The sequence below is a fragment of the Lichenostomus cassidix genome, chromosome 12 (assembly GCF_008360975.1).
Source record: "Lichenostomus cassidix isolate B80296 chromosome 12, HeHo_3.0, whole genome shotgun sequence".
NCBI classification, from domain to species: Eukaryota; Metazoa; Chordata; class Aves; order Passeriformes; family Meliphagidae; genus Lichenostomus; species Lichenostomus cassidix.
Genome location: NC_139493.1, coordinates 563226 through 590342, shown reverse-complemented (window position 1 = coordinate 590342; position 27117 = coordinate 563226). Strand labels below are relative to the sequence as shown.

General features: G+C 43.6%; 1 protein-coding gene across 2 annotated transcripts; it reads right to left on the bottom strand.

The window, feature by feature from the left end:
- Positions 1-922: 922 nt before the first annotated feature.
- RAD18 (RAD18 E3 ubiquitin protein ligase) lies at positions 923-26565 on the bottom strand. Of its 2 annotated transcripts, none has more exons than XM_085072216.1 (13): positions 26414-26565; positions 26098-26179; positions 24132-24193; positions 22659-22729; positions 20643-20998; positions 19312-19411; positions 16796-16980; positions 15611-15687; positions 14866-14926; positions 12544-12678; positions 9804-9960; positions 3276-3338; positions 923-1644 (listed from the first exon to the last, which is right to left on the bottom strand). In XM_085072216.1, the coding sequence occupies exons 1-13, from the start codon at positions 26471-26473 to the stop codon at positions 1542-1544; spliced, it is 1512 nt and encodes a 503-aa protein (XP_084928342.1). In that variant the 5' UTR covers positions 26474-26565; the 3' UTR covers positions 923-1541. The 2 variants fall into 2 exon arrangements, with proteins under 2 accessions (XP_084928342.1, XP_084928343.1); XM_085072217.1 differs by having other exon boundaries at positions 923-1641.
- Between the last annotated feature and the right edge of the window lie 552 nt (positions 26566-27117).

Sequence of the window (27117 nt, the reverse complement as noted above, 5' to 3'; positions counted from 1 at the left end):
CTCCCTGGCACCTCGACCAGAGTGTCACACACTCACACACCCCACACAGGTTTGCCAACTCTACAGACTCCACTGCCCTCCTCCAGCACCAGCCCACAGCTCCTTACAAAATGGAGGCAAAAAGCTCCACCTCAGGCTAAGGAGACCAGTTCAGACTTTAAATGGTGATGACAACACTAGGTGATATAACAAAAATTAATCCCCACAGGTTGTCAGCAAACCAGTTTGATCCACACCCATATTTAATGAATCAGCTCTTCTCTCTCTTCCACTACACCAAGAAATTGCCACAGTTCCTGTGGCTCTTTAACTAACTTTCAATGAAACTGCAGCCACATCAGTGCCCCCATCAGTGATGGTGCTGGACTCGTGTCCTGCATTGTCTCCACATCAGTGCCTTCCCTCGCCACAACAGCAGCTGCTTTGCTAGTGCCTGGAGAAGCCCTTTATGATACTAATTTACAATATTACTGCTATTCACTAGCCAATTGCAACAAATTTCAATGCCTTATGTGAGCTGTGGTGACAAAAAGGCAGCCCGAAAGCAGACATCAATATTTACTGTCTTTCAAAAGATTTGGTTTAGTTAAAAAGAACCAAAACAACACAACCAGATTCCTGCTTTGCCTCTGCATCTCCCCACCTCATGCAGTTATGATGATTTATATCTGCCAGAATTTAGCCCATTCCAAACACTAATATTCCTAGGAACCATGGCTTGAGGAGGATTATTTCTCCATCCCAGCTACAGTCTGAAGTCAAGACACAGCAATCCTCAATTTCAACCAGATTTTGTGTCCTCTTTGCCAAGCTCCCACTGACAGGCTCTGACCAAAGCTTCAGGGCTCAGCAAAAGCACCTGAAGTATTTTTCACACTTTGCTTACAAGCTTTATTTTTAGAAGCCTTCCCTGGCGTTCAGGTTTGCTTTCATTTTCTTGCATTGCTTTATTGCATTACAAAATTCCACCACCTCCTAAGGAAAATCAGACTTTTCAATGTAACTATTTGTTTGAAAGCTAGAATACTTCATGTCCAATGATCTTCCAACTTCTTTCCAGTTTCAGGACTTCAAACTAAAATAACAACAAACAATACTGAGTAGGTTTACACAGATATATATAAAAAAGCCCATTTCTGTAGGACAGGATCTCCCTGCATTCCTCAGTCCCTCCAACCTCTCCAGCTGTGTCAGGGAATTGAGGCACCAATACCTGCCCAGCCCCAAACAAAACACTGTCCTGCAGTTGCCTCCAGGAGGGCAGATGATGTTTCCAGGGGATGTGAGCAGAGCAGTGTCAACACACAGACTCACTCGCTGTGCCAGAGAGGGAACTCGAGGCAGCTGAGGCTCCCATGGGCTCAGGCACTCTGTGCCCAATCTCAAACACCAATGGCCCAAACCCACCAGCCTGGTCATTAAGGCAGCTGGAATGGCAGTGATGTGAAAATACTGCATTTTACTGAGTACCCAGATAGTCTGAGAATGGGAAAAAGCCAAGAGGTGTTTCCCAGCACTGAGCCCCAGGCATTCCTGCAGCACTAGCTCCTCTTCCTCTTGCTCCAGGGAATCACTCGATCATTCTCTGGCATTTGTGACCGACGCAACTTCCTCTTGTTCCCTGTCAGAGCTACGGGGCTGCTGCTGGGGAAAGAAAGAAAAAAGGATAATTGGGGTTTGCAAGTACCCTAAACACAGCACAGATGCTGTACAGAAGCACTGTGAGCTGTACACAGGTGCTGCACACACACATGTTACTGGTGATGGGAAATCATGGAGTGCTTTGGGTTGGAAGGGACCTTCAAGATTGCCTCATTCCATTCCCAGCCACAGGCAGCGACACCTTCCACTATCCCATCTTGCTCCAAGCGCCATCCAACCTGGCCTTGGACACTTCCAGGGATGGGGAGAGAAGTATTTCTCTGTCTTCTCATTTGAAGAAGGTGACAGCACCACAAACCATCCCATAGACCCTGAGCCTGCAGGGATAGGGACATCACAACGCTTCTCCTCCTGATCCCACAGACCAGTTTGGAACCCAAGGAACAGCAGCAACCTCCCAAATTCCTTGTCCATAACTGAGGACAACTCCTGGCACTGACAAATCCATGAGGATGCTGTATCAGAAAAGGCAACTTGATCACTGTCCTCAGGGGCACAGCCACCTGGAAGCAGGACAAGAGGTTGGTCAAGGTTACCCCCAGAGGACAGTGCTTGGGGCTTGCAGCCTTGCCAGACACTCTTCTCATTTATGGACAAAGAATCTCCACTGGAAACTCAACAAGTGTTTTCTTTTTAGTCACACAGTTAATTTTAGAGAAAAAATTCTTAAACTAGCCATATGTAAATGAAGCAGCTGATTTCCATCATTCAGCCTTGGAGCTTAAAATTCTACATAGTGATGACATGAAAGATGCTGCTCCTCTGTCAACAGCTTTTGCTAATTAAATATTCCTTATCAACGCACTCTGCTTTATACCATCTGCTAGGCTGAATCCATCCTGCAGGGACTATTCACTCAGCTTAAACTGGGAATTCATAACTGAAAATACCAATGGAAAACTCTGAGATGCCCAAGTCCACATCTGCTACCTATCACCACACACTAAAGATACTGACAGGAACAACTTGTGTTTCAGAGCTGCACCACAATGAAATGGATCTCCTGCATCCATGGGACTCTTAGCCATGCCCTGTGAATCCCAGCAGTCAGATCCAGCTGGGACTGAGCACACATTGCCAGAGCACCAAGCCAAGGGACCTCACAGCCCCTGTCCAGCCCTGCCCAGTCACTTCATATGGGTTTTCATATGGGGGACAAAAACACGAATCAGAGATTTGCAGACATTAAGATTTTAACAACCAGGAACTGCTCTTCTCATTTCAAACAGAAGTAAAATTCCATGCTCAATTCCAGCATGTTCAACTTGTCAGCCTCACCTACAGCTCTGTCAACAATGGAATTTGCAAATGCAGTACAAGATCAGATCTAATTTTCCATTAAAAAGTTTCCTTTTTTTTAATTAGAATATATACTTATACCTATATATACCTTAGAATAATGATATTCAATTGGGCATCTGTGGATTCCTGGAGCACCCAGGTATCACTTTTCAAGGACCCTCATTCACTGACCAAACTGTGCTTCCCAGAACTATTGGGATTCTCCAAGAATCTGACTTTCCAGAGGCATTTGCTTCTCCAGGATTCCACCAACTGCAAACTACAGACCTAAACCCAGTACAAGGACTTCAGCTCTTGGATATTCTACTCACCTGTCAGAGGATGCTGAACACGTCTCAGATGCTTCCACATCTGCCAAAATGTCCGAATTGGTGCTGAAGGGAAAATAAAATGGATGGAAATTATTACAGCAACACCTACAGCAACATAGGGCTCAACTCGGCAATGGCAGCAGAACCCAAGGATGAGACTGACCCTTCCAGCAAAAGCAGCAATGAGAAATAACATCAATCTACAGCACAGTCCAGAAGCTTCTATCTCTGTATCACTTCATGGGGTCTTGTCATTATTTAACACACACAACAATTCTCTGCTTATGTCTGCTAGGTGGTAACTACAACACCTCTGTATTCCCAGGCACCAGAAAGTTTCTCTGGAGATGATCTGCAAGATGCTTTGGTGGGTAAAGTGTACCTTCTTTTTTTTAAGTCTCTCTTAAATAAATCAACGTGACACACAATTTCTGTAAGACAGCAGGATTTTTTCACCCTTTGCCATTTTGTCTCCCCTGTGAAGTGAGAGTCTTCAGCTGTTACTGTGGAGATAACGAAAGAACCAGCAGAACTCGGGTGGACAAACAACGCCAGGTTAGAGCAACCTCCAACACATGCACATTCAGTCATACAGATAAAAAGGAAAAGGATACCAAAAATGGATGGGGAAAGTTTTGAAGGTCAACATTGTTTTTACTCTCAGAATTAAAAGTCCATCAAAAGCTCATTTTCGTTGCATGAACTGGATGCCCAGGGAATGAGTTATCATCATATTTCCAAACCCTACTCTGATGTTCCAGTTACATTTAAAAAAAGAATTGGGGAGGACACAGGGCTATTTGTGTGCTTTTAGTCCCCTAAAATAGAAAAAGAACAGGTTTGAGGCCTGAACATGATGTACTTCCCTGCCTTGAAAACTGCAGCATTTATCACCCGCCGCGTTTGTCACCGCAAAACAATAAAACTGAAAAAATCTGGCTAACGCTCAAACCAATGATGCGCCCTCAGAATTCACATGTGGAATCCATGGTCTATGCCTACCAAACTTTTTTAAACCCAAGTACAAAACGTCCTGGAGCAAGTTCTTTGGCCTAGACATGGAGCTGTGAATGGCCCTGAACACCACAGCTACTGATCCCCAGAGAACCCAACTACCTCCTACGCCCTGACGGCAGCGAGAGGCTGAGGAGCTGCAGTAGCTGTGCAAACCAGGGCTCTCAACTTCCCAGCTGCAGCTCAAAACCCTTTGTTCCAGGATTTCTTCCTTCTTCCAACATCCCACTGCTCCACGCCAGCCACTCACTGAAGCAGTTCTCTGCATCCTGGCTCTCCCAGACATCAATTTCAGTTACAAAGACTGAACAAGGCTGGATTTATAGCTGAGGTAATTATACACCTTTCTGACACATGCCAAGGGACAGAAGTGTTTGAAAATAATAAAAAAAAAAAGTCCTTAAATACGCCACAGTTGAAAAACAATTATCAATAAACATTGTCAACTAAGCAAAAGCAATTTTGACCACCAACCGAACTAATATTTTAAATTAACTCTTTTTCTTTCCCTGAAGAAAACTCCTCCTTCTTAGCATCAAATGATTAGCCCTTAAACTGAAGATCATGAATTAAGTAAGAGAAACAGCTGCCTCATTCTGAAGGCTTTTTCCATAAATTTTAGCCTTTTTCCATAAATTTTTGACAGGGGCCAAAGAGATCACAGAATTTAGAACTGTTTTGTTTTTTTCTCCAGCATTTTCTGCCCTGTCAATGCCCCACAGCAGTCTACCTACACTGTGTCCAGGCACAACAAAACACCTGTTCAGACTTTATTCAGACTCCAAGTCCAAGACAAATTCCCACAACAGGTTTTCTGTCCTTTCCTTAACTAAAGGTCACTATTCTCTCCCGCAATTTCACAGATCATTTCCAGATGAGTCAATTTTTACAGCAAAACTATTAAAGTTCTTCACCTGAACTGCTCAAGATGCAGCCAGCATCCTGTGGCAGTTACCCTGCACTTATTCAAGGCTCCACTCTGAGAGAAATGTAGCCCCAGTGACACAGGCAATTCCCCAACTCCATGTTCCTGCAGGATTGTTCTCCCTGATCCCTTACAGGCAGTCAACCAAGGGCCAACTCTTCCTTTCTTGACCATCTTTTGGTTTTGACTCGCAACCCCCCTTTTTTTCATTTAAGATAAACACACCACCCTAATATAGAGAGAAAAAAGCTGATGTAAATGTGAATGACACGTCTTGTTCTAAAACTGAGAAGGGCAAACGGCTCTTTGAATTGGTTTATTTTAAGGCAGATTAAGTTCCTCCTTGGCCTCGTGTGAGCAGCCAGTGTCCTCCCATCTGTCCATCCCATGTATTGTGACCAGGCTTTGGCACGTGCTCTGGGCATGTTTTCCCTCAATGCTGGCACAAGCAATGAGCTCCAGCCCATCTCCTTTTACCAATGTCATTTGGAGGTGAATATTCAGTCACCAGGAGTGAGGGAAAACAGTTTTCTCCCTCTTGTAGTCCTGTTTCCACTTTGTCCTGCCTGCAGCAAACAGGACGAGCTTGCTCAAGCACCATGTAATATCCAAAATTAACTGTGCAACACAACATCTTCCCCAGCTTTCCAGAACCTCTTCTTCCCACCACGTGCCCATGGCATCATCCTCCTGCCTCTGCAGAGCTCTGCCAGCCTCGGCCTGGCTCAGACCCCCATGGAGGGCTCTTGTCTGTACTAAACCTTACATGGGTTCCGCTGTCTCGCTGTTTTCCTTGACTCTTTCCAGGCTGCCTTAGCTTTCTGCAGCCCAAGAACACACCTTGGAGGCTGTGCCTTGGGAAAAGGGAAAGATAAGATCTGCTGCATCTATCTGAACTGCTTCCCTCAGGAGCCTGGCAGCAGAGGGATGTGGAGGCTGAAGCACCAAGAGCACTCCCCACCATGACTCCTGTTTCCAGGGCTCAGAGATGTCCAGACCCCACAGCTCCTGACCAGGGATCGATGTCCTCCTGGATCCAGGCTGTCTGTAAGCTTCCACCACGCAATCCGAGGCCACCAGCTGTCCCTATCTGACACGATGTCCCCAGGACTCTTGCCACCAAGCCTCACAGCTCCTGCCATTTGTTACAGCTCAGAGTTTTGGGAAGAAAAGTATGAATCAACAGCATACCAGAAAAGTATCATCATCCTTTCACAATGAACCCATATTTGAGGCCAAAATCACAGATCAAACGCTCCTGTCTAATACTGTGATATACATTATCTCTGAGCCAAAGCAGTGCAAGATTTATTAAGTTAAAAATGTCCTGAAGAACTAGAAAAGGCAATTATTGCACTGATCAACACATTTTCATACACTTCTCTCATCTGACAGCAACGGCCAGGGAGCAGGACAACACTGCCTTCAAACTCAGACTGAGGCAACTGCCCAAGAAGAGCTCACACAGCATTTCCAAGCACTCCCTCCTGCCAGCTTTGTCAAACCCACATCAGCCAGGCAGATTTTGGAGGGTTGCTGCCATCCAGAGCACTCCTATTTCTACCTCTTCTTCTGCTGATGAACTAAAGCCCATATTCTGTAAAGCATATAAATCCAAGGATAAGTGACCTGCTAAGTTCAGATCTTGGATCCTGATCAATGGCTCCTAAACCAACTGCCAAAAAGCCCCATGTACTGCAAATGAGGCCCCTTGGGGCATGAACCCCTCCTGGCAGATACTACAGTCACACTGGGTGTTTCAACAGCACAGGGATTTACACAGGCTATGGATATAGCACTTTCCCACCAGGATTTCAAAATTCTGACTGTGTTTCAGCATCTCAGACAAGGCCAATGTTGTATTTTGTCTACTGTTCAAGTCTCACTCTAGTCAGCAGGAACCCATATTTGCATGTAAAACAAAGTTTTAAGAAAAAATAATTTGCTTTAAAAACTACATATTATCCCCATTATATAAAATACTTATAATGGAATATTTCTTTTACATAGCTCATTAACTGGCTTATCATTGTTCCTCCTAATTTCTTTTCTAATTTTCCTATTGTTCAAGTAGTTGCGTAAAATTTGGCTTCAGTCCCAGAAAGCCAAAGAATACCACAGGACTATTCATATGGAGCATTGCAGTTCTGTTGGAAGCTTTGTGCAACTGTGATTTCAGAGCTTTGAAAAATTACCCTTTCAAAGCTCTGGCTGTGTTTTGGTGTTTATCTGTAACACACAGTTTGCTCTCTTGGTGGGATCATCAATCTCTGTAGAGCACAAGCATGTTTGGGGCATTGCTACAACCTCTATGCCTGGCCTGGATCTTTTCTCCAGCAGGTGTAAAATACTCATTTTCTCAGTTTAAGCATCAACCTTTGAATATTAGTTCATCAGTAATTAGTGTACAATGGGTGAATTTCTGATCTTGACAAACTGCTCCATTAGCAAGTATCGATATGAGACTGAAAATGGACAAATCTTACAAAGGGGAAAACAGACGAATCACTGATTTCCTTGCAGCACCTTTCTGCAGAACAAACATTTCAACTCTGACTTGCAGATTATTCTGTTATGTTCTATATGCTACTCAACATTCTCATTTTCTTCTAATTCATCAAAACACCAGCCCTCCATTTAGAAGTGTTCTCCTCACAGGAACACAGCACACAGATTTGGAATTCCTAATATATTTCAAATTTTGACATTTCAATGTGAAAAACATCTACTCTTGGCAAAGGATATCCTCTCGCTATCAGAAAAACACAAGCCTCAGAAAGTCATTACTTGACACACAATAGCACAATACTACTGAAACCACTAACATCTAAATCATTCTTGTCTGATTAGTGTGGGATTTATTTCACTAGAATTAACAAAATACCAGCCCCATGGTAACCACACAGTGACAAAATACATCTTTTTTTCATGCAGTTTGAATGACCACACCTGCCATGCTGCCCCAAATCAGGCCCTTCTGATACAGCAGACCTGTGGGAGCAGCGTGCTGGGAGGAAGAGCTGCAGTCCTGGATGGAACTGCACAGTGCCCCAGTGCTCCCTGGGCCTCTCCAGCTGCCCCTGCCCTGAGCACAGTCAGAGCAGAGGGTCATCAAGCTCTGCAGGTCTGGGTGAGAGCTGGGGAATCTGCTCTAACAGCACACACCTGGAAACGAGACACTCCAGTATTGGGTACGACAATGTGCGAGTTCTGTGTGAGTCCAGAGCACAGGGAATGACCAAGAAATGAGCAGGAGAGCAGTTCTCTGATCACAGGGATAAAACAACTGTCATCATCACTGACATCCTGAGAAACTGAGATAAAACTGGTCCAATGCTCTTACCAGCTTGTTACACACTGAACAGTAAATAAACTGATTTGTTTCCTTTATCGATTTCACAGTACCAGTTCAGGCAGAAAGACACAGATAGCACAGAGGGGAAAGGCCACAGGAGGGGAAGGGCTTTATTGCTCTATAACGCAGGTCTGGAGCCAAACAGAAATGCAGTGATATTCTGAAAGGGTAACAACCCTTCCTGCCTCCACAAGTGCTCTGCCAGCCAGCATATTGCTGTTTACTGACAAATATTTACTGTATGCTCCCATTCATTCAAGTAAATGGAAAGAGGCACCAAAGATTAATCCTGTAAAACAAAGATATCTACTATTTGATGCTCTCTAATCCCCCAAGCTGATCTCCCCATTCCAATATCTCCCTAGGCTTTCACTCACAGATCAGCATTTCCCTCTGTGAAAGGGAGCTCTCATGATGATTTTTAAAAGCTCTGTGAGCCAAAATGGCTTTAGAAAAATTGGTTTCTGTTAAAATATTTCAATTAGATTGCTCTGTTAATAACCAACAGTGAAGCCAAGCACTACATTACTCTTAATACTTGCAGAACAAGGAGGAAGAAGAACATATTAGGGGTCTCAGGGGTGGGAAATTAAGCAATGTCACTCCTAGCTCAGCTGGTGACCTTCAGCTACTTCCTCTGATTATCTTCCACTTCTAAAAACACAGGAAACCTTTTTATTCCTGGTAATGCAGACCTGCATTCTCCTCTCATTTTTGTTATCAGCCAGATAGCAAGATTAGCTCTTGCTTTTAGATTCACAGCAGAACCCAGATAGTCTGTATTTGTTTTCAATGACTTTTTCACTTTTCCTCCAGAAACTGGGGCCACAGTTCCTTACAGCAATACTACTTAAAAGAATAGAGCCATATCAATTTTGGGACCTCTCTAAATAAAATTCCCAGCAGATGGGAATGTAATGCAGTGGAAGGGACTCCCCAAACATACTCCTGGTTCCTCAGGCACTCCACTCTCTGTTTCTGTATCAAGAGGAGCATTTACGTTATCAATCCCCTACAAAGGCATTACACACTATTAAGTGAATTCTACATGTATTTCAGCTCCATCCCTCAAGCTCCTGAGGCCCCAGGAACACCATGGAGAAGGAATCCACAACCACAGCTCAGCAGCCCTGCTGTGGAGCAGGATGCACACACTGCTCGATGTTACTGGCAAAGCTTTTCCATGTTTGCTCTCATGTGGCATCAGCCAGGAAGAAGTGACTCCTTCACTAACCTGCTTGTTGACCCAGATGACAGTGAGAATTCAGGAGAGGCTGATCTCTGGCTTTCCTTCAAGCAATGAGATTCACTTCTTAGGCCATCAGCAATTTCTGAGTGGAGCTCCTGAGCTTTTCCAAGGACAGCAGCTGTGTGATGCTCTTCACTAGGTTCTACCAAGAGGAAAGGCAGACATTAGAAAGAATGATAATGCAAATTGCTAGTGTTTAGAATTCTGCAGCCTGGAGATAGACTTTTAAGAAAAAAATAAAGTTATAAATATTTAAATACCAACATCTCATTGCCACATACTTGTTTCCAAAACTTGTTTTCCAAAAATTAAACCAAAAGGTTTAATTTTCTTTCCGTGTATATTTAAAAAAAAAACCAAACAACCAACAACTTCTTGAGAGCCAGAAATGTTTCAATTGTTGAGTTTTAAACACAAGGAGAGAAATAAAGGGTGAGGATGCATTACACATTTCATAAGACGGAACTTTATTTCAGAAATGAGCAAACGCTTAATGAGAAAGTGCTGTTGGCTGTTTGTGCTTCCAATTCCCTTCAGCCCCTGCACCAGACAGCCTGAGCCTTAAGTTTTACAGATCAAGTTAACAGGCTTATTTTCAGTTGGGATTTACTTCCTTATGCAGCTAAGACAAGGTCAATGCAGACACCTGATATTTCCATTTCAATAGGAAAAATAATTTCTAGACAACACATATCAGACAAAAACTGAAAACCATTCTGCTGGTTTTGTGCCAAGTGTTTTGTTCCATGAAAAGATAAACAGCTCTCTGAAAAGACACCTTCTGCCTCTCAAAAGAGAAAACAGATGTAGGTTAAAAATTCTGGTATGAAACGAAACTACCCTTGTGCTACACCCACAAATACTTTGAAGTGAGTTACTTAACTAGAAAGTTGCTCAGGACATTAAGCCCTCCCCAGAGCATCTCTCTGATAACTCTGACTGTGACAGTCACAGACATGTCCTGTACCCCACTCAGGGCCCAAGCATGGCTCCTGCTCAAACCATTCTGACTTTTCTACCCCTCCAGCAATGGTTTGGACAGAAATGGCCAAGAAGAACTTTAATTAGAGTGTGGAGGGGCTTCACAATCTTTGGATTCAGCTCAGCTTGCCCTTTCTCTCCTGCTAACAGGCATAATTAAATATCAGGGGCATATTTTTGTCTGCTGAAAACAACCAGCAGATCCCAGTGTGTCAGTTATCCAACTAATGAAACACAACTCTGAAATTAGCAGGGTAAAAATAGCAAAGGCCTGTGCAATAATGCAGCCCAGCACAGCTAATAATTATTGAATCAAATTATTTATCACCAATATTTATCAAATCCTTATAGTGCTTCCCCTTAGGCAAAGCATAGCCCCATGTTTAGAAGTTATAAAGACTGGAAAACAGATATTTTAAGCTTAAAGGTGAAAAGCAAGATTACGTAAATCAGGAACAGATTATTAAAATGTCACCACAAACAAAATGAGGTTAAATTACCTCAACCAATAGCTCACACAGGAGACAGAAACCCCAAAATCCACAGTCCATCCCTCCCTTCCAGAGCTGGAAATTAAGGCTGTGACCCCACTATCCAATAACACATTGCCTCTGCTTCTGCTATAGAAGAGGAATATTTTAAAATCTTTTATCCTTGAGATTCCTTAACTTTTACCCTTCATACAGAAAGCATTATGCACTGCATCAAGGTCTGCAAGAAACAATAAGGATAAAATTCATATTATACAGTTTTTTAAATTTCTTTTTATTCTTGAGAGCTCTGCTGGAAGAGCCAGCACTGGAGAGAGCCACAGATGAACTCAGCTCAAGAGCACAGGGATTTGAGAGAGCTGAGCAAACTCCCCTGCCATGTTTTCCCAAGCATACAGACAACAGCACGTCCCATTTTGGGCAGTGGAATTCTTGCCAAAACTCAGTCTCTTAAATAGATTAGAAATCCTCAACTTCTATTAGGCTGAGGAATGTTCTTCTAAATCCCACATTCAAAGATAGATGTTCCCTGCCAGAGCAGCCACAAAGCACAGACAAAAGAAAACCAAAGGATCCTGCAGGGAACACGCCTGGAGCACACAGGTGATATTGGGTGCTGTGGGGAGGAAGGATAAGCAGGCTGGATGTTGTTCCTTACTCCTAAAAAGTGAGTAACTGCAGCCAGCATTCCCACTTTTCACTGTGCTCAAGGATATAGACACAAAACAGAGCAAGTTAAAGAGAGGCAACACTGCATTAACAGCCTAAAACAAGCCCAAGGATTTTATTGCTTCAGCCTCAGACAAATAAATCCTGAATCCAATCCCCACAAATACCTTTGCAGTTCCCAGTTACCAACATCCTCTCACAGTAACAATCCTGGAAGGCTAAAGGCAGCAAGCAGCACCCACCTTCACCTTCACTTCAGAGTGGTCACACAGCCAACCTCAGCCCCTCCAGCAAACCTGAATCAGAACCTGATACCCCTTTTCAACCAACTGAAATGTGCCCCCAGATAAAGCACATCCAGACACAATCCACAGAAATCAAACATATCTATTATGGGTCATGCTTATGTTACACTCTAAAATCAACAGCAGCCAATCATTTCAGGGTCTGTTGGATCTTTATGCTGGTCGGGTCTTTTTCTCCTTAAAGGCTCTAGAAGAACCACAACAGACGAAAGACCATTTTTTTGGGAATTCCAACTTCTTAGTGCAGTCCTAGAAGCAACCATACTAAATGTCACTGACCTGTGGCTGCTGGCAGCTCTTTGACTGCAACTTCTTCTTTGTTTTGAGCACTTCCTGCTTCCCTCTCATCTTTTTTCTTCCACCGTTTATTTACTTGATCCACTAAGAACTTGAATTCACTTCTATGTTTGTTTCCTGAAAGGTAATAGAGCATCACTGCCCACCCCACAGGACTAAGGTGTGGCATAAACAGTGAAAGGATGTGAACAGAAATGGACACAAAACACTGAATTAAAAACATATTTGTTACAGCAGACAAAAACCAACCCAGCACTGTGATATGTTCCACATTCTATTAATGATACAAATCTGTGTCTGTGCTTTTACAGAGCTACCCATAGCTCAGAGCACTGACCAGACAAACACTTCATGCTCTATGTCCTGCTCATTACACTGCTGGGATTCAGATCCTTTAAATAAGTTAACAATGCAAACACTCTCTGCACTTTCAATCACTTGGTGCATTTTAAGCAATCCTCTGGTGCTCAGCCAAAGCAATGGAATTGTTTAACCTAGATACTTCAGATTCTTTACTCAGGGGCTGGGAAAATACCCTGTGTCCTCTGCAGGCTGCTGTGGATCCCCTAACCCTGGCCAGGCAGGGAGGAACCCACTGACAGCAGAGTAGACCCAGGTGGGTCAGGCTGTGCTCCCAGGGAACAAGGGACAAGATGAAAGGGAACAGCCTCAAGCTGTGCCACCAGGTTGTCAGGTTGGACATCAGCAAGAATTTCTTCACAGAAAGGACTGTCAACCATTATGTCACCTCCCTGAGCAGCCCATTCCAATGACTGACCACCCTTTCAGCGAAGAAAATTTTATGTATTCTATGATAAAAGAACACCAAGCTCTGCCCCACAAAAAGAAACAGATTTGGCACCAACTCCCTTTCTCGAGTAGCTGGAAATGCCACATAAGGCCAAAGATTCTGTTAATAAAAAGCAAATCCTGTCCCAGATGTCGTGCCTGAGTTGCTGCACTCTCATTACGAAATTCCTTTGGTGCTTCGGTTTTTCCAGTATTATTATCTTTTGTTGTTCTGGCTCATGGCAGAACTACAAAGCTTTTTGAAAAGAAATGTCCTGGCACACGAGCACTGTTGAGCTACACTGTAAATCACTGTGGTGCTGAAACGACACCCCAAGCACATCACACCAAACTGCAGCACCGCAACGTAAACCAGCCCCAGACAGAACTACAAATATTTAAAACACAAGACAAAGCAGCAGACCTCCAAAGAACATTGCAAACAAAAAGATTTATAAGCAGAAAATGCAACCGAATAAATTTATTTTCACAGATTTATTTCCTTTCCTGTCGATTTTTTAACTCTTTATAAATAGAGACCATGAAAAAAGCAGAGTGGGGTTGACTCTGGGCTGAGGGTGCCTGAGTCCTGAGGAGCAGAAGGAAACCACAGTGGCTGTAATTGCCAGGCAGAGCTCCCATCCTCAGGCCCATCAAGCCAAAGGATTAATTGCTATTTCACATACAGCAAAAAAATGCCAACAGTGCAATGTGCAATCTGCCAAGAGCCTGGGAAAGTGCAAAGAAGCAGAGAAAAGCGTTTTCTCCCAGACAGTTTGTCCTGCCTTTCCCCAAGGCTGTTCACAGCCCCAGTGTGCTGTTTCATATGGAAAAGCAGAACAAAAATACATGTTGGGATTCTTTATTCAGAATTTGCACCAGAGTTCATTCATTCATTCAGCTGGGAATTAGGGTCTGGGTGCAAATGCTTAAAATAAAAGGGAAAAAACCTTCTTTGCGTAATAAAGCTTTTTAAAGTCCATCTGTGTTACAGTGAAATAATAGCATTTAGTAAGAGTTCTTTATTCTCAAACTGTTACTGAATTTTAGCATATAGTTCTTTTTTCATGCTTATGATTTTTTCCTTATTGCTTCTATGAGAAATAACTGCCTGACACCAGTTACCATTTACCTCTTTGGTCAGTACTTTTTATTAATTTTAAAACCACATGTTCCCATAAAAATACTTTTCTATCTTCCCTTTTTTCCATTTTTTTAGGCTTCTGAATTTTCAGTTAAGCTGCTTGAGACTATCAAGATCTCCAAAAGTGAGTAAATTGGTTTTGTAGCCATGTTCTTTTAGCAATATAAACTCAATAAAATACCCATCTTTGAAAAATTAGGACAGTATTTAATATCTTTTTGTTCTGAATGTGTACAACAGACCAAGAAAATAAAGCCACGAGCAGGAAGGCACACAATCACACAATCAGTGTGTGCACTTTAGTTAAAAGGAAAAGAAAGTGAATTTAAAAGTGAAAATCAAAAATTAAGTGAAATTTACATATTACTTACGATATTCAGCATGGATCTCATCTATTTCTTTCTCTGTCTGGTCCTTTGTGAAGGTCAAGCTCTACAGCAATCACACAAATGATTTTAACATAAATAAAAAGATGATAAAGCTGCAGACTTTGAAATTAGGGACTTCAAACTGGAAGAATAAGCAACTGACTGGTTTTGTGCCTCCCTGCCAGCTTTCAGCACCTCATCACAAATTAATTCACATTTACAGAACATATCCACAGTGTCCTGCCTTGCTTCCACCAGGTCACCAGGACCAAGCCAACCCATGTAACACCCAGCACATGTGGGCCATAAAATAGTTCCTAACAACAAACAGGCTTCAAAAGTCACCAAAGTATCAAATGTCATGGGAAAAGAACAGGCGCTATTGCCAGTACGGAAACATGGAATTTGCTAGCTAAATCCCAGAGAATTCTAGGAAACAAAATACTCCCCACACTGCCATGGAGGGTCAAAATTCTCCAGTACAGCCAAAGAGAACATTACTCAGGAATTTTTATTGCAGTCCAAAATTGCTACTTAAATGGTTTGGGCATAAGCTCAGCAGCGCACCAAGAACTGCCCACAACAAATGTGTGGTGTGAGAAAATCAGGTTCATTACAGGATGCTATATGTGATTTCTAATATGCAACCTGGGAATTCCCACAATGAAGCACTAGGCAGACACTTTCAGTGCCCACTCTGCAGTTTCTGCTGGTCCCCCCTGTGTGAGAATAAAGACCAGTCACTTACATTTTCACTGGGTTTATTACACTCAAGCTGAACCCGAATTTTCTCATTCTTTTCCAGCTCTTTAACAACCTCTGCAACTGTTTGGAAATACAAGAAGGGGATCACTGAAACAGAAGCTGAGTAATAAAAAGCTGTAACAGCACAAAGTGAAACTACCATGAATTTCAAACACAAACAACATTAGCCCTCCAAGAGTGAAAGCTCGGGCTGCAATCCCAGGCAAACGTGCAGTCTTTCCAAGTCCTACTGATTCTCCCTCCAGGACACAACAGCATTTGTGGCACATCATTCAAAAGGAGTTTCCATTTTATCCTGGATGTTTCAATGGAAGACACAATAATTGCATCTCCTGTTTATCTTACCTTGCCCCCCGAACCACCTTCCAGGGCAAAGAACCATGTGCAGGATCAAGGCCAAAGTGCACAGCCCACAGATTAATTACAACCTACTTCAACAATTGTCAGACTCATCCAAAGCCCATAAACAACATAACTGTTTCTTAACATCTAAAAAGAGCCACAGCTATGCAGAACCCTGCACAGTCTATTTTGACATTTACTTTTACAATTGTTTCTGCATTTCATCATCCCCACAGCACTGCCAGGTAGCTGTGGGCAGTTATTAAAACAAACACTTTCACCAGACAATGAAGCAGTCAGAACTAAAGTTTATTAAGCTGTAAAGGAATTAAACCTGCTCCAAACTGGTTTAAGCACACTCAAGGAATCTGGCACCTCTGCTTCCTCAGAAGTTCAGCTACTCGTGTTACATAGTGACCTCAGGCTCACTGCTAGCACCCAAAATGCACGTCTGCATCTTAACTGTGAGTTTAATAATTCACCCTTTGTGTAAAGGTTTTCAACACAGGAAGAGTTTTGCCTTATTTAGGGCATAGCAGCTGAAGTCTATGCCACACAGCCTGGAACTCTTCCTTCACTTTGGATGAATGAGGCAGAGACTCAGTGCCACTTCATCACCAGCACTGAGTGAAAACCCACCCCGAGTACCCCTAGCAGGTTAAAGAAGAATTTTGCATTGATCTTAATTCACACAAGATAAATGCTGCCAGCTCCAGTTCTCCCAAATATTCAAACCAGTGTTCCTCCTATCCTGAGAGGTAACAGAAGAAGAAATGCAGACTAATGGTTTGTGATGGCAGCAACTTCCCTACAGTTTCTCACTTACCTGATTTGGGATTTAGGGAATCACACTGAGCATTGTACATGTGCACAAATTCCTGGTGCCTCTTAATGAGCTGCTGGCGAGTCCCAGATGTAGACAGACCATGTTCCTTGAGCTTCTTCCTCAGATCTCGATCCGACAGCAGGTTATAAACAACTTTGGACATCAGCTTCCTTTTCTGAGCAGAACTGCCAAGGGAAAATGAGAGAGACTTTATTTAATTAATACTCCTAAGAAAATCAAAGTACTTCAAATTATTCAAGGGTACTTCACCCACTCAGGATAACACATACATGAAATAAACTTGGGTTTTCCACCCCAGTACTGGCCATGTCTTACTCAAATCAGCTGGAAAAATATTAAAAGCACTAAAACTTCAAGCCAAAACTTTAATTAGGAGATTTTTCAGCTTTCTGGGGAAATGTCTTTGAGAAAAATATTCATTTACCTGAAGGCAGCAGTTCCTACCTAACAGAAGGGTAGTTTGGTGATACAGAGAGAGACAATAAAGACAAGTAACAGTGCTCTCAGAGGAATAACATCTAAAGCCAAAATTTACTGCTTTCCACTGCTTTCTGTCAGAAGAACTCAACATTCCTGGCACAGCTGGGAAAAAAAAAATCTTAATTACAGGAAATTGCCAGAGAAAATTCAAGTCCTAGTACAATTTTTGTCACCTAAAATTAGCAGAACATTTCCTCCTGTCAAATTAGCTCAGGCTTCCCTCCACTTCCTGGTGAGATACTCTCAAACTAGAAAAACAAAGGGGCCAAAACCCATTTACTGCCTCACTCATCTTCTGCAACTGCAGTAATTCACAGAGGAACAGCTTTTAATTACACATTTTTCTTTCTGCAGCAAAATAAAATTCAGCTGCACTACTTTGGATTACAGAGCAGTTAATAGCTTTCCACTGTGAAAACAAGAGATTTATTTGAAAACTATTCAGCACTTTTGACTTATCATATTGAAAACTTCAGTATTAAAAACAATGCCTTATGCAAAAATTATCATTAATTCACTTACTTACTCTCATCCAGCCTGATAGCTGGATAGTAGTATAGCTGATAAAAAGAAGATGGATTACCACAATACACTCATCAGGGAAACATTCTTCAGATTCTTTTGGTAAATATAATAAATTTCACTGAATAATTAAATCTTTTGAAAGTCTTACAGAGCTTGGTGTGTATTCCAGCTCACCAGCAGCATGACCTAAAGAGTGCCAAGAGCTTTGCCAGCAGTCAGCCACAGGAAAACATCTCACAAGAAGTTCAAATCCTAATGTTGGTTGGGTTTCCCCATGCTTGAGAAACACAGTGCTCTCTGGGAACACATTTAGGTGTTGGAATTACCTCTGTGGAGGTTTGGGGCGCTAAATTAGCAGTTCTGCTAAAACTGCTCAGCTGTTAACACAGCCATGTGCTCCTGGTTTGAGAACAAACAGAGCTCACACTCCTCAAAGAAGCACTAGTGATGTGCTGCTACTGGAACCAAACATCCACAAAGCAGACACTGCCAGGAGCCAGCATTCACCCAAAACTGCCAGTGCCCAAGGGCCAGGGTCTGCTAGGACACCTGCTGAAGACCTAAGCAGTCTAGAGATTAAATAAGCAGAATTTAAAATCCTGTTAGAGACATGTCCTTGACATCAAGGACAGATGTGGCTAATATTTCCATTTATCGAGAACAGAGAAAGCACTAAAACACCCCAAAGGGAAATCAAGTGTAACACCACATTTCAATACTCATTTACCATTTTTTCATCTTGAAAGTCCTTTAGCTTACAGATTGCACTCTAAGCATGAGTGGGCAAAACAAGAGCTTGAACATAAAATTACTTTCTAATTCAAGGTTCAGGGGAATTGGAAGAAAAAAGCATTGCAGTACAAATCCTCCCAGTTCTTCAGTCTAATCAGTCAGAAATAACAGCCTAAATTTCTGTGTAAGTAAAACAAACAAACTCCACTTCTGATGTGAATGTGGCGACCGTGACCAATGCTGGGGCAGAGGCACAAAGCCAAAGGAATACATTAATCTTATGGAAATCAAGATCTTCAGGAAATTTCAACAGCCCCACAGAGAGGAGAGAAAGGTGCAATTTTTATTCTTTAACTTGACAGCTATTGAAGAAAATGTCTCTTGGCACACCTGAACCAAGGGAAGCAATTCATTCACCAAATGAAAAATGGGAATCAGTGTTATCTGAAGAGAATTTTAATGCCAAGGAGCAGAAATGTGACAAGAATAACGCACACACTAAGTCCTCCTCCCTGTGCTGCATTTTTTGAAACCTTGGCCAATGTTTTCTTGCCACTAAAAGCCAAAGAGTAATTCTGCTAGCAATCCACACTTGCTCAAGAGGGGACAATCCCCACAGTAATTTCAGAGTGCTCTACACAGCAGGAAGCCAGAAACAAACACAAACCACTATTATTATACCCCAGCAAGAAACTATTTTTAGTTCAGCAGTGCACAAACTTCCAATGCATTTGGAAGTTCTAAGAGTTGCTCCTTACCTTCGGAGACTGTCCTTCTTCTCCTCTCTGGTCAAGCAGCTATCCAGATGTTTGTTTATATATTGCTCTAGAATAGCAACCTCACAAACAGGGCATTCCACTGAAAGCAAGGAAGAAGGAGTTTACTAGTGTGGATATAACAGCAAAGAGCAAATGTTTTATCTGAGAAACTAGTTGTTGATTGAAGAAAATGAAAATCCAGAATTCCAGGTTTCTTGTTTTATGAGATCTAGCATTAGTTACATTTGAGTTCTTAGAACAGGAACAAACAACACTAGACCCCCTCACACTGCAGGTGTTTCACTAATATTAATACTGTTTGACCAACTACTCTGCATTTGTGGAAATAATTTCCATGGGATGCATGCTCAAAGATTTTAAAAGATGATAAAACGGGAAGCAAGTGCAAGTTTTAATTGCTCAAAAATAAATGAGCAGTAAAATTTCATGTGAGTTTTAAGTTACCAACACAAGCAGGTCTGATGCACAAAACCACCACAGGTTTCCCATGGCTCCTTTCCTGCCTGTGGTACATCCTTAAGCAGGATTCACCCAGCTAATGAGTACATAGGAACTTCAGAGTTCCAGATTAATAAATTGTTAAGCAAAAGAACAGACAAATTTGAACTAATAAGAACCAGGGGTGTACTTCTACATGGTGCTGTATTGCAATTTAGGCTTTTAGCTGGGTCAGTAGAATGGCTGCCAGCACATCAGAACTAAGAGCATTCTGCCATTTTATTGTGGTTGATTAGTATAAATGGGCATTTTCATGCTTCAAAATAATTTCACCTTAACTCTCTAGAATTACAACAGAACAAAGCAGATGACTCTTCTGGAGAGTGTGCAATATTAACAGAACTTCTGCCATGCCCATTTTGAGTTCAGGCTCACCCCTCAAATAACAATCACGTTATAAAATAACCTGCATCTGGTTACCCAAGGATACAAGAGCAGAACAAATATCAGTGTCTGTCTAGTCATTAAGGGGAAGGAGAAATTACTTCATTTTAACTGAGCAAGCCTGTTGCACAACTATTGTTTTTCAGTGTTGTTACTCAAAGCAAAGGAATCCCTAAGCACTGAATTCCATTTAATTCCTTGGCAGCAGCTCAAGTTTCCTCATGAAGAACATGCTTGGAGCAGAGCTGTCCCACATGAGCAGCGATGTGAAGGGAGCACAGGCCAGTTAAAGGGGAAGGAGCTGAATGTGCCAACATGGATCAGAATCACCAGGAGATACGGGATGAGCACCACATACTGAGGGTCCTCTAACAGCCAGCCATGTGTGCAGGAGACAGCAGGATGTAACCAAAAATTAAACACCTCACCTTTCTTGTCTCCTTTTACCACAGATGTAGAAGGCTTTTCATGACTTTTGGTGCACTCAGGAATCTCCTGTGATCCCTCTTTGTTGTCTTTACCACCAACCTCTGCAGAAGTGCTATAAAGGTCATGGTGCTCCTCCTCAGTCTTGAAACTCTTCTGATCAGTCCCTGCCAGGCCACCTGCTTTTGTCAAGGTGCAGACTTTGTCCTTTCTTAAGAAGCTGTCAATCATTAGCCCCTCTTTTGAATCTGGCTGAGCACCAGGACTCCTGACGTGGCACTTGGCAGCTGGATGCTGGCTGCTGGCCAGTGGGGATGGAATTGATGGAGCATCCAACACCAACTGGAACAGCTGCTGTCTAGAAGCATCCAGAAGAAAACAGTTAGCACACTGGACAGCGTTTAAGTTTTCCTTGGAGAAACCAGAATGAAAACAGATGGAGTTTTTCTGTTTTTCTTTCTTCCCTCTCCCCCTTGCTCACATGCAGCATCCAGGAATTGCCCAACCCTCAGGAACCTGGAGCAGAAGCCAGCCAAGCCTCACCATGCTCTGCAGAACCTAAGCACCACCTTCCTGATTTCAAACAAAATCACCCCCTGAGCACATCCATGACAGCTCTTCCTGCAAACACCTAATGCTGAGCAGAGTATCAATGGGATCAGCACTCAGCTCTGGTTGGAATGATTCCCATTCCCTGCACATGCTGACCTTGGAGCACAGCTTTCACTCTGCTAAGTCCCACCAACATTACCATTTTCTTCCCCTCCAGGCCTGACTTAAGAAATGGGTTTGTACTTTGTGAAATACTGAGAAGATTTAAGGCCTAATTTTCATAAACATCAAACTACCCAAGGCTCAAAGTCACATTAGAACATACTTGATCTTTCAAACATGCTGAGCTCTTCAGCCCCTGGACTTTGGATTTGTTTTTGGGGAGGGCCACAGCAAAACAAAGCAGATGGGGAAGGAAGGGGAAGACAGAAGATTTGTCCTGTACCAGATCACCCAGGCAGAAACCAGCACTGGTGTTATGATGGAATGATACTCGTCCCACATAATGCTCTCTGGACAATCAGTGTCCCCTCAGCTCAGGCCATGTGCAGTCCCAGGACAGAGCCCCAGCTCAACACCTGACAGCACACTGACTACTCCTGCACTCCGCTGAGGAATTTGTCTCATTCAAGCAGTCACAGTGAGCCTTTCCCACCCAAACCCAGAGCCAGCCCTGCACTGCTTCCCTCCACCACACCAGAACTGAGCTCCACAGTCCTACTGATCTGACTTCCTGTGAGAAATTGATTGAACTCCAAAGCACAAAAGGAAAGGGTATTGAACTACTCTCACTGGCAAGATTTATACTGATCCATTAAAGCAGTCCAAAAAAATGAACATTTAAGATTCAATATCATAATGGATCCAAGTCAGCACTACTTGTTCCCTACAAAATTAGGCATTAACAAAAAAAAAAAAAAATAGTAATCCTTTTATCACTAGGAAGGACCAGAATTCAAGCTGAAACAATGGAAGTGTAGGATTTAAATTACTAAAATAAATCAATTAAATCTAGTAGTGGTCATATAGCAGATTAGATCTATCTACATTCTGTGATCTTCATGAAAGAAAAATTCTCTCATAAAACAAAGCCATCAACTGAACTATGCTTCCTGTCACTTATGAAGCCAAGAGTCTCACTGACTTCCAGATCCAAGTTAATTTCAGAGAAAAAGATAAAAGTGCTTTTGTCTCCTATAGATACAGAAATACCCACAGAATTCCCAGCAAATCACTGAGTTGCTTCAGATCAAAAGAAATGATAATACAAGGACCTTCATACTGTGGTGAGTTTACCAATTCATATTTATTCTGTTGCTCCTGTCTTTCAAAGGGATGTGAAGTCCAAAAATTAATTAAAAACAAACAGAAAAGTTGCTAAGAAATTGAGGTGAAAGTACTGGTCACATACAGTCACACCTCTCCAGGTGCCAAACCAGAGACTAGTCATGAAACTACATAAATACCTTGCAGAATTAAAGCTCTTCACTAGATCATCTAACAGCCGGTTGTTTTTCAGGTCAGATTCTGAGACTGCCTATTAAAAAAAGAAAGAAAAAGGAAAAAAAAAACCAAAAAAACTAAACAAACAAACAAGCATTCAGATGCAGTGAAAACAGCAAGTGCCCAGAAAATGTTCAAGTGATCAATAACACTTCTTGGCTCAATGCCTCAACTACCCACTCTAAAGTGCTACAGGAATTAAGATGCATAAAGGGTAAACATTTTTCCACAAAAAATATATTAAAATAACTGCTTGAGAATTTAAGTTAGGGAAATTAAGGGTAATAGATAAAAACAACACATAAAGCTAAAGCAACAAAGCCCACTGTGCCGAGCTCCAACAATGTTTGTTGTAGCACAGGTCGAATAATTTTAAAAACCAAACCAAGGATTTTCTGAAGGTGATAAGAACCTCAAGCAACAAAGTGTGAAAACTGATGAAGGGAAATGTAATCTTCTGATTATGGAATGAAAATATGAATTATGAGATGCCTATGCACATGCAACTCATTCTTTCTAAACAATTTCTGATTTTTATCTCTGCAACTCTCTCTGCTCTTCTTTTCAACAAAGCTTTACTAGTTTCTTATACCAATACTTCTAAGTTTTAAGCAGGTGGTAGTAAAATGTATTCCATTGAGGAGTCTTCACTTGTTTGATGTTTAAAAACTGGCAAAGATACAAATAGGTACATTTTCTAGTCTTGAAAAAGTCTCATCTGTTTCATGCTTTAGAACACAGACAAAAATTACTTCTATTTTGCCAACATTCCTGGAGCACCATTAATTGGTTTTAGGCATTGTTTCTGAGGTCAATAAAACCCAATTGGCTTAAGGTGAGAAGTTAGATTAAGGCCTAGAAAAAATTGTATTGTGTTTTTTAATCAATAAAAGACTTTAAGTGAGATCCTAATGTCAACCCACCTGCAGAGCAGCCTCAGCCTGCCTGCAGTGCTCTGCACATTCAGCCTCCTGCTCATGGCAAACGCCTCTCCTCCCCAAAGGCTAAGCAGCACAGCCACTTTCAGCACCACGAGGTGTGTGGACACTTGCAGACACTGAGAGATGAAAAGAGGCCACTCACACACGGAAAATTAAGTGCTTGTATTTCAGTGCTCCTGGTTTAAATGGTGGTGTATTTTAACAAATTAATGTTAAATGTTTTGTGGGAGATTGTATGCACAGCCCTGAGCCAAACTGCAGGTTTGATGTCCCATCCAATTCTGCTTGCACTGACAGAGGAGTGCCTCTGAAAAAAGAGAATTCCAGAAGCAGCAGCACCCCACTGTGCCCAAAGAGCTGCTCACCAAAACAAAAGGTGATAATATGTCATCAGAATTAAGTACTTGGCATAGACCAAAGGGAAAAGGTCCTGAGATTTGCCAAAAAATAAAAAACAAAGTGATGGGAAAAAAACCAAAACAAAAACACACTTACCACACAGCATGTTGGACACTGAGTTTTGTAGGACAAAAACTTGCGGATACAAAGGGAACAATCTGGAAAAAGGAAATACATAATTTTGAAGCAGGCATTCTTCCAAATGCAGTTCCACATCTTTGCTTCTGTATTTCCTTATTGTACAATCCATGCAAATTATTCCACAATAAACCAATATTGGAAATACACCGTTTTTCCATGGAATTGAGATTATCCTTGTTGCAAAAAAGTCCACATTTTATGCAAACAGGTTTCAATATCAAGTAGCAGCCCCTCTGTCTAAAGATGATGACTGTTTCCTTTTGCTTCCCAATGCAAGACAAGAAAACCTTTATCAGCCACCACCAGTACAGCAGTGTTTGCACTGCTCACTCTGCTCACTCTTTCACCATGCTGGGTTTTTGACTCGACTGATGTTGGATCACTTTCATCTTCCTGTATAGCCCCAGAGAAACTCCCTATCCCTTCTTTTTCCCAGGCTCTTCTGCCTCTTTCCAAAACAATACCAACTTCTTGTTGAAAGAAGAGGCTAAAAAGGAGGGGAGATAGCACTGAAATGCTGAGAGACAGCTTAATGTCATCTCATCATCACAGGATGCCTCATTAGACTCTGTGGTCAAACATGCCACAAGCTTCATTTTGTTGTAGTAACTTTCTGAATTTGTTACACTTTGTCAACTTATCTGCCAGCTTTCACAGTCACTTATGGATTTAAAGTCTCCAGGAAAAGACATTCACTCACTAGAAGCCTTGAAATAAATCATTAAGAAAATGAGAATCAGCAAGTTTTGCAAGTAGACGTACTTTATTTTCATCCATTGACATTTACTCATTAATGGCAAAGGGCTTTTGGCTCCAGTTGTCCAACCTCAGGCAACTGAAGAGATTAGAGACAAGAGGGAGAAAAATATTTCAAGAAATCTTGATCTATTGTAGAAAACCTGGACCTTCTGCAGTTTGCAGGGGAAAGTAAATATGCAATCTGTTAAAAAAAAAGTAGGTAGACAGATGCCTTCCAAAGTTAAGGGCCTCTGAACCCCACTGTGCCACAGGCAGGCTGTACTACCAGCAAGTGTAGAGAATTTCCAGTTTGGTGGCTCCCCGCTCTGGTTTCAGTGGTGACAGGTTTGCCAAGCTCAACTAAACTTCATTGCCAAACTACAGTGTCCCCCTTTCATGGAAGGAAAAGGAAGTGCTACAGTTTCTGAACCAAATAATTACAAGCACTTATTTCAACGTGAGAAAAGGCAACATACTTCCTCCCTAATCTGGCTTCAGCAAACTGCGTGGAGCCAGGTTCCAGCAGATATCACCCAAGGCACACAGAGCAGCACGGAAAATTTTAGTTCACAATGCTCTTCACATACAGCTTTGCATTTGTTCCCACCCTCAAGATGTTAAGAAAGGTATTTAAATGAAGAATTCCAGATGCCACGTGTTTGTGTTGCAGCAGGAACTACACAAGGGAAGGTTCTGGCTGCTTCCGTCTCGCAACGCTCCTCACAGCTTGCATCGCAAGGAGAATCACAGAATCCTACAATAGTTTAGGTGGGAAGGGACCTTAAAGCTCATCCAGTCCCACCCCCTGACATGGGCAGGGACACCTTCCACTGTCCCAGGTTGCTTTAAGCCCTGTCCAACCTGGCCTTGGACACTTGCAGGGATGGGACAGCCACAGCCAGGGCCTCGCCATCCTCACAGAGAAGAGTTTCTTCTGAGTCTCCAAGCTAACCCTGTCCTCTGCTGGGGGAAGCCATGCCCCCTTCTCCTGGTACCCCAGGCCCTTGTCAATAGCTTCTCTCTATTCCTGCAGGCTCCCAGTCAGGCACTGCAGATCACCCTCCAGCACCTCCTCTCCGCCGGGCGGAACAACCGCAGCTCGCCCGGCCTTCCCTCAGCTCACACACGACACAGCCGGGCCGGGCAAGGCCCACGAGAGAGCAAAGGCCGCCGCGGGACTCACAGTTGTGCGAGCACTGCGGGATGATCACGGCGATGCTGAAGTAGTCGAAGCAAATGCCACAGCGCAGCAAGTCATCCACGGCCTGCAAGGAGAGCGGGTGAGCGCGGCGCGGCGCGGCACGGCACGGGTGTCCCGGGGCTCGCCGTGCCGAGGGGCCGCTCCGGGAACGGGCTGGGCTGCGCGGGGCGATGCACCGGCCGTGCCGGCACGGGCTGCCAAGGCCGCCCCGCTCCCCCCGAGCTCCCCGGGCAGCGGGGCTGCTCACGGCCCGCCCCGGGCACCCCTGCCGGCCTCGGGCCCGCCGCGCCGCACGCACCTTCAGCGGGGCCAGGCTGGGCGGCCAGGGCGGCTCGAGCAGCGGCAGCGCCAGGGCCATGTCGTTCGGTGCGGCCCGGCCCGGCCCGGCCCGGAGCGGCTGCTCCACACACCGCGCGCTCAACCCGCGCGCTGAACGCCGCGCTTCCGGCAGCGCTTCCGGCAGCGGCCGGGAACTGCCGGGGAACTGCCGGGGAACTGCTGGGGTACCGGGAACTGCCGGGGAGCGGGAACGGGGAATGAACTGCCGGGGAACTGCCGGGGAACTGCCGGGGAGCGGGAACGGGGAATGAACTGCCGGGGAACTGCCGGGGAACTGCCGGGGAGCGGGGAATGAACTGCCGGGGAACGGGAACTGCCGGGGAACGGGAACTGCCGGGGTACTGGAACTGCCGGCTACCGGGAAGGGGGAACGCGGGGGAGCTGCGGGGAGCTGGTGGAACGGGCTGCGGCCGCGCTGCCTCCCCGTCCCGCTCCCGTTCCCGCCGCGGTCACCCCGGTGCTCCCTCCGGCGGAGCCGCTGGCCGGCAGACAGCCCAGCCCCGGGAAGGGCCGCAGGAGCGAGACCTGTCCATCTGTCCATCTGTCCATCCGCCTCGCCACTGACCCAGCCCGGGATGCTCCGGTGGCTTTCCAAAGCGCGGAGTTCTGTCAGAGCTGCAAAACGCTCCGTGTTCGCTTTCTAATGCAGTCTAACTAAACACC